The sequence below is a fragment of the Camelus bactrianus genome, chromosome 31 (genome assembly GCF_048773025.1).
Source record: "Camelus bactrianus isolate YW-2024 breed Bactrian camel chromosome 31, ASM4877302v1, whole genome shotgun sequence".
In the NCBI taxonomy this organism is placed as follows: Eukaryota; Metazoa; Chordata; class Mammalia; order Artiodactyla; family Camelidae; genus Camelus; species Camelus bactrianus.
The window spans coordinates 18,126,133-18,133,995 of record NC_133569.1 but is presented as its reverse complement, the minus strand read 5'-3'; the positions used below and the strand labels follow the sequence as shown (position 1 = coordinate 18,133,995).

Genomic DNA, 7,863 nt, shown 5'->3' with positions numbered 1-7,863 from the left:
TTTCTGGCATTTTAAAAGGGGAATCCACTACGGGTGGGCTGAGCGCCCTCTCATCCTCGGAGACGAAGCCAAGTGTTTCCGTTCCAGCATTTTGCTCCCAGATCTTCTCTGGAAGAGTTTGAGACCCTTTTTAGCTTGACTTTCTAATCCTATCTGTCCATTTTTTTTTTTTAGGAATGAAATGCCTTCTTCAAGCAATAGTTAATACAGAACCACAATACACGAAGCAGAAAAAACTCAGACTCTTAACAGCCAATAAACGTGTTTATTTTATAACTTCACATTTATAACGCTTCACTTTGTTTACTGTGGATACTGGAGAACAGTGAGGCCATGTTCATGGATACAAAAAACACATGAAATCAGGGTGTTATCACTTTGGTTAACAGTATTGAAAAGTATAACTTAGAAAGATAAATGATCACAGAGCGTACCAATTTTTTAAAAGCTTTTCTTACAATCTCAGGATATTCTTCAGTTAAAATTATCCACGATCAGAAAGAATAATTTCTTATAATCACTAACACTAGTCAACAACTGCTGGAAAATTTATCACAAAGTTAACAGACAAAAAGCACTGAAACTCACCACAAGCGCTAAAACAGGTTCCAATGAGATGCCACAACTTGAATGATAGGTTACATATGTACTTGTGACTGCAGGACTGTTAGAACAACGAAGAGAGTGTGCATTGACCAGACAATAAGCACCGTGAAAAATAATAAAAAAAGAGCCCCTCAATGTATTGAGGCTTTTCCATGTCCCAGGCATCATGCCAAGTGCTTACAAGGCTTTATGTCCTTGGAGCCTACCAACAACCCTATTCTATCCTCCCATTTTGAGGAGAAAACTAAAGTTTAGAGGAGTTAAGCCACTTGTTTATTGTATATTCAGAGCTACCACGATGCTGGACATCAATTGTGTTGGCGCCTTGCAATGGAACGATGCTCATTTATGCTCGAAGCATCCTTTACGTCACAAGAAATGCACGGGCTTGATTTAAACACCTGTGAGGTACTATGGCTTCCTTAATCTATGAAGAATTAAAAAGAGTTTGGATATGTGCTCAGATATCACAAGAGAACCTTTCTTCCAAGGTCTGCACAAAATGAGTCAGTCTGGAAAGAAAAGCCAGCCGGCCGGTAAATGCCAATGTGTTAAACTTTGGATATCAACGTTCCCGTGTCTACCTGTTATTTATTAGAGATTTAAAGAGTTTAAAATACATTTTAAAGATGGAACTGCTAAAAAATCCTTGCAGAACTGCAAAGCACAATTTGAAAATGGCTATCAGGGTGGAGAGAGGATTAGCAAGAGTCAGAGAGGACTGGACTTCTGTCCGGCCTCTGCCACCTGCTAGCATTTTGATGTTGAGCAGACCAGTAACCCTGAACCTGTTTCTTCCTCTTTCCAAATGAGCCCCATTACTGCACACGGGGGATGTCCACATGACATGAGATGGGCCTGAAACACCGTGCACAGAGCAGGCCCTCAGTAACGGCCAGCTCTTTCCTGCTCCCCTGCCCTTGGTTGCCACTAAAAATCCTTCTCTCTAACCAGACTGAATCCAAACACGGATCCCCTGCGCATCCCCACTCTCCAGCGGGCCCTCCGGTGATGTCTACCTTTGCTGAGGATGCCTCTCCCACGGGACTTCTGTGTCCTCGGGGGCCTAACACAGCGCCTGGAACCGGCTATCCAACACCCAGCAGAGAAGCAATAAGTGCTTCCCAAGTAAGGAAAGAGAGAAACCTGCGATGCAGATGTTAGTACTCATCTGCCATCAGCACTTCTCTTGGCACCGCGAACTCTTTTACGCGGAAGGCTATTTCGCTTTCACGTGCGGAGGCCGCCGCCTCCTTCCTGAGCCTCTGCGGTTCCCCCAGAGCCCGGCCAGGCGCATAAGTTTATCACCCTTAGCTCTTTTGAACACTGTCTCACGCTGCTCCGACCTAGGAGAGAACCTGCTGATTTGACAAAGGACAACAATTGCCAAGTCAAAGAGCTTGGGTTTTTAAATAGATGGCCAAAGTGATAATTTTCTCACATTTATTTCTTTCTTCTGTGGGATGGGTAACTTGGCTCTATTGGGGGGTATTTAGAGGAAACCTGGTCCAGATTTCTTTAGGTTTATTCTCTCGTATTTGGAATTCAATCTTTTGTTTACTAATAATCTATGTAGGGTCCAAGAAACGCTCTGACATTTTCTTTTTTCTTTTTTTTTTTCTTAAAAGAATCAAGACCTGGCTGGAATGCCTTGCTTTCAACTGTGTACGTTAGAGAAAAAAAGACCGCAAGGTCTTAGCCAGGTAAAGTGATGTCCCCCCGTCCGGGACCATGGGTCCCCTTTGGAGTTGGGTTTTAGTCATCTGCTTCGTGATCCCAGTGTCCATAGCCGTCCCCATCCTCCGGCTCCTCAACATTCTCGTTTTCGAAAGAGGCCTCCTCCTCCTCCTCTTGGCGGATGACCTTCATGAGCTCCAGGAAGCTGGGGGGTGGGCCCTGATCCTTCAGCGCCCTCAGCCTGCACCAGAGGATTTCGCTAAGGCTCGCCCCAGCCATGACCTGCTCCAAGCGGACCTGGTCGGCGATGCTCCGCGGGATGGCCCGCTTCTCCACCGCCCTGCGCAGCAGGGTTTCCAGCCGCAACACGTAGGCGGAGACCTTCTCTCCTTCCTCCTGATAGGCCTTCAAGTATTTCACCTGTGAGGTCCTGCGGCTCTCCAGGCTCCCGAACACTTGCTTAAATGCCTCCAGACACGCTTCCGCACTTATGGACGGATTGTCTGCCTGGACTATGTGCATGAGGTCCAGGGCCGGGCCGCGAAGGCTTTCCATCAACCATCGTTTCTTTTCTGCCTCTGCTACCGGCCACTCTGTGACTATCTCAGTGGCCTGTTCCAACCAGATTTCAAAGGGCTCTTCCTCGGGGGCGGGCGCGGCGCTCCCTGAGAACACTCTCAGCTTCCGGTATCTCATTGGGAGCAGCGGCTGAGGGGCGTGGGCGAGTGCCTGTCCCAACAAATGGGCCAGGAACCCCGGTGACGCGCAGGGTGCCGTGGCTGGAGACACGCCCTCGTGCCCAAGCGCTCGGAACATTCCCGAGATTGTCTGCCCCTCTTTTTCTAGAAAGAGGTTCAGCCTTTGAAGAAATTCAATGTCCTGGTTAGGGGTCTTAAAGATCACTTTCCAGATACCCCCCTTTCCCTGAACCTCGCTGGGGATCGCGGAGACATCAGTGTCCTCCAGAAGCTCTAATAACACAGCATTGGCATTCTCCTGCTTCCTGAATATTTTGCCAAGCAGTCGATACCTGCCCAGAGACTTTAAAGCCTCCTGGAGAGTCTTTTGAATCTCGGTCTCATCACAGTCCACTGGTATCCCCATAACCATCAGTGACTTCTGATCATCCACACTCACGATCCTACACCAGTCCTCCAACAGTGCCAGCGCCATTGTCCCAAATATTAACTCGATCTGACTCTACGGGTACCGATTAGTTTGTGGGGCAGAAAGACACTGCCTTAGAACTGAGACTATCCTGGATGAGCTTCTAAACGTTATAACACACCAATGACTGGGTCCTGGGTCAGGTCGCTCCAATAGCAGCTGTCTCAAAATCTTCTGGACCAATCACCCTCACTGCCCGGCCGCAAGGATTCGACACTTTGTGTTAGGTGTCCAGACCTGACCCCAGTTCTGACAGCACCACTGTCTGTGGTTCTGCAGCCTCAAAGCTGCGGTTTCTCTCCCGCAGCCTCGTAGTGGTGCTGCCCACCCCCGCTCCCCGCCAAATGCACGTAGGACAGCTGCTTTCACCGCCCTCCGGGTCTCTGTCACCTCACCTCTCTTTAGACGGTGGGGAGACACCTCCACTCTGGCACCCGGAACTCCTGGAGGGCAATCTCCCAGCAGAGTGGCTTGGACTCCTGAGGAAACAAAGGTCAGTTTTACCACACTGCCCTCTCCTTCCCAGGAAGCACCTCGACCTGGTTAGGGGGTGGGAGGAGGGGCAGACCAAGGATTCTGCCTCACGGAGGATTTGCGTCTGGTCCACTCTGTCAGGTCTCTTCTCTGCTTATAGTGCCTTTCTTGTTCTCTTGGGGACCTCCTGCAATCTGGCTTCCCCATCATCTGCTCATCAGGCATACCAGTTAATGGAGCCCCCGTTGGTGGACAGAGCTTTCCCTTGTGAAGAATGAAATCAGGAGCCGTGGCTAGATAGATACCTGTTTACACGTTCCAGAATGTTCCATGACAGTCCAGCAGCTTATATATTCAGCTTCTAGCACAGGCAGATGTCACCCAACTCCACCCAAGTGTGTGTCCGGGTGTCTCTTAGCTCCAGCCAAGCCAAGCTGCCTGTATAAATATAATAATAGTATATTTTTACGGCTTGATAGTAACCAATGTGAAGACTGTTGATGCACTTGTTCAAAAACATGGCAGTCCATCACAATTTAATTAAATCTACTAAACAATATTAAGTGGCTTCCTCTCTTTGATTATAAAATCCAGTTAGAAATCACTCAAACATTTAAAACCAACTTAATATAGGTTTAACAATATAATTTTTATAATGTACTTTAATATAGGTACAACAATTTAATAGAAGTTTAACAAATTAAACAAAAAAATTGCAGAGCCAGATAAACAAATCTTGTAATTATGAATGAATTCTCTTTTGCAGTGCCTGGTCAGGCTTTAAAAATGCACAACTAGGAATGTCTTTTGCTATTAAGTTAGTGACATGATACTTTCTTCATAGCAGTTGAACTTGAATGGGTCATTTGAGGACAGAGGAAAAGAGAGGAGAGCTGGTGGAGACCAGGTAACATAAAAAGGGAAGAGCGCCTGTCTATCTCCCCGTTGTTGTCATGGAGAGTGTGTTAAGGGGCTGTGACCATTCTCCCCCAGGCCTGAAATTCTCCATCAGTCCAAATGGGGTCCATATGCCACAGATGCCAACCTGCAGCTGTAGCGACAGCTGCTCCCGCTGCAGGCACATATCCCCAGTCCTTCTGGAAGGCACCGAAAGCAGGTTGAATGCCAGAGGGCGGGGAGGGCAAAATGCTGGCTCATGTCTCCGCCCAGCAGCCCCAGGGATCTGAGTCCAGTGACATCTCCATGCCTCATGTTCCTCTTCTAAGATATGGGAGTGACCTTCCTCCCCAGGATAGAATTTAGAGGTGACATGAGATGTAAAAAGGCATCGAATACCCGGGAAGAAACATCTCTAATGTCCACATAATAACTGTCCTGCTGAAATTAGGCTACTTTGGGGTGGCTTCTTCCTCCAAAGGCCATCTCTACCTGCAGTGCAACCTTCAAATAAAAAGATGGCAAGTGAAACATCTCTGATACACAATAAGGCCACAGGTGGAAATATATGGATATTGGGTGCGGTGGGGGGGGGGAGTGAAAAATCTTGTCTTTTCTCACATAAAGATGGGATGAGTTGGAAAAGGAACCAGACTTTCAGGTGGAAGACCCCCCCCCCCCACTGGAATTGTTGGATGGTTTAACTAGATAGTCACCTTGGGCAAAGCACCTTAATCTCTAAATCTGTTTCCTACACTGGAACCTTGGAAAGTGGTGATAACGAAGCACTCATTTCATGGGGCTGCCGGGAGTAGGAAAGGATGTAATTCGTGAGGATGTGCTTTATTCAAATGGCATTAAGTCCTACTGCCTGCCTCTGGTTCTCTCTGCCCTGCACACGCATATCCATCTCTCTCCTCCCTCCTCCTCTCCTCATCCGGAGACGCCTTCTCATCTATCATGGTGGGCTTACTTTCAACCTGACACCGGTTGGCCTCCAAATTTAACTCCATTCACCAAATTATCCCTCACAATTGGGGCGCGGGAGGATGTCCGCATTGAATCCGTCCAGGGGCAAGGGCTGACAAGGGGACCGAATCCTTGGTTACTCTGCCTGGAGCGATGCTCCGTTGGTAGTGTCTCAGTCCAAACCCTCCTTGGTTACTGAGCATGCTCAGAGCTCCTTCTGGAGCCGCCAAAGGATGGACATCATTTCTACAGGATTTTGCCACTATGGAGAGAAGGGCGGGGCTGTCCATCATGGGCAGGGACTGTTACATGGAAAAGACGCGGGGATAGGCGAAAGCAATGAAGGGTCCTCAGCGAACGTGTTACTGGCATACATCAAAATGCCCCCTGGATGCCGAACCACCCGGCTGTGGCTAGTCAACTCGCGCATACACACCAAGTCCTCATAATCTTTCTGCTGCGTGGCCTCACACCATTCAAGGCACTCATCCCAGTCAGCATCGCATCTCCTTACCCTGCACGGGACGCGCGCGCACTAACGTCGCGGGCACGCGGCGTCTGCCAACCTAGGAAACCCCGCGGCTCTGGCGCAGTGCGCAACGGGGGCGGGGGAACGAGGCGGGGCGCCCAGGAAGCCCAGCAGTGCTGGAGATTTGGGGAGTGGGCTTCAATGTGTGTCCTTCCCCCTGCTTTGGGGGTGAGAGGAAGATACCAGATGAAGACATTCCACTGGCCCCTTCCTGGCGCAGTGGCGCCCTTAGGGTACATGACGCCCTTGGGCAATATAACCGGTCTGCACCCTTTCTCACTATGCACCTAAGTTGCGTGTTGATCTGAAATTTGCAGACTTCACTCTGCTACACTCCCATGAGCTGTAGACTGTCTCCTCTACACCACGCCTCTGCGTTTCTCCCCGCCATTCTGCGCGCTCCCCACCACTGTGGGTGCAAGTGAGAACCTTGTTTCAGCCTCTGCTCCTAGTAGCCCAAGGTCCGTGGGTTTGGTGTCCCGCGCCTCGTATGGCCCCACTGTCCGCACGGCCTGCGCCACACCTTCCCCATCCTCGGCGCCGCCCCGTTCCCCTTCCCCCGGGTGTCCTGGCGCCTGCCACTTGGTGCCCCTTTCCGCATCCATCAGCCCTCATCGCAGGTAAGGGGCAGGGAACCCTCTCCACGGTGGGCCCTCGCCGCAGGCCAGACTCCGCAATGCGGTGGGGAAGAGGCGTCTGGCATGTGGGGGAGAGGGGCGCGGGGGCCAGGGGCTGCGCCCTCCGATCTTCGCCCCCGCGTGCCCTGCCCCATACTTACCCCGGCGCGCCAAGAGCGGTCAGCGGGCCCTCAGCTCCGCATCCATTAGCCAGTGGTCTGGCCGCTTCACTTCCGGAGTGCGGGGCTCCCGGCGGCGCGGCCCTCCCCAGCCTCCCCGCCGCTGCGCTCCCCTCCCCGGCGCCGCGCCCCGCCCCCGCCCCGCCCGCTTCTCCCTCCTCCCGCCGCTGCCGGGAACTGGCAGCCTCTCGGCTCCCGCTGCCGCAGCGTCCGCCTTTCCAGATCCAACTTCGCTGCTCGCCCGAGCTCGTGCGGCGGCGGGGGGCGTGGGCAGGGAGGGGAGAAAGCGGGGTCAGGGGGAGGGACCAGGAGGGGTGCGTCTCTCGCTCGCCATCCCTCCTTCCTTTCTGTACACCTTGCGGTAGGCAGAGAGCGGCCGCCGCGGCAGCAGCCGGTGGGTTTTGTGCATAGAGACAGGCAGACTTAGGGACCGGCAGACGGACAGACGGACAGAGAGGACCCTCCCCAAGCCGCCACGCCATGGCCGAGAGGAAGCAATCCGGGAAGGCAGCAGAGGACGAAGAGGTCCCTGCCTTTTTTAAAAACCTGGGCTCAGGCAGCCCCAAACCCCGGCAGAAATTCTGTGGCATGTTCTGCCCAGTGGAAGGGTCCTCGGAAAACAAGACCATCGACTTTGACTCGCTGTCCGTGGGCCGGGGCTCGGGGCAGGTGGTGGCTCAGCAGCGGGACGTCGCCCACTTGGGCCCGGACCCGCAGCCGCCGTACTCCCGGCAGGGCCGGCGCACAG

The 7,863-nt window shown here is 52.0% G+C and overlaps 1 protein-coding gene across 1 annotated transcript; it reads right to left on the bottom strand.

Moving 5' to 3' along the window:
* Positions 1 to 245: 245 nt before the first annotated feature.
* PNMA2 (PNMA family member 2) lies at positions 246 to 7,235 on the bottom strand. The gene is made up of 3 exons (XM_074355568.1): positions 7,098 to 7,235; positions 4,230 to 4,362; positions 246 to 3,929 (listed from the first exon to the last, which is right to left on the bottom strand). Exon 3 carries the CDS (start codon positions 3,454 to 3,456, stop codon positions 2,362 to 2,364), a length of 1,095 nt encoding a protein of 364 aa, XP_074211669.1. The 5' UTR covers positions 3,457 to 3,929; positions 4,230 to 4,362; positions 7,098 to 7,235; the 3' UTR covers positions 246 to 2,361.
* Positions 7,236 to 7,863: the final 628 nt, after the last annotated feature.

Bases quoted from the DNA above. Each gene is read 5' to 3' on its own strand.
- PNMA2 (XM_074355568.1), bottom strand. From the start codon at position 3,456: ATGGCGCTGGCACTGTTGGAGGACTGGTGTAGGATCGTGAGTGTGGAT.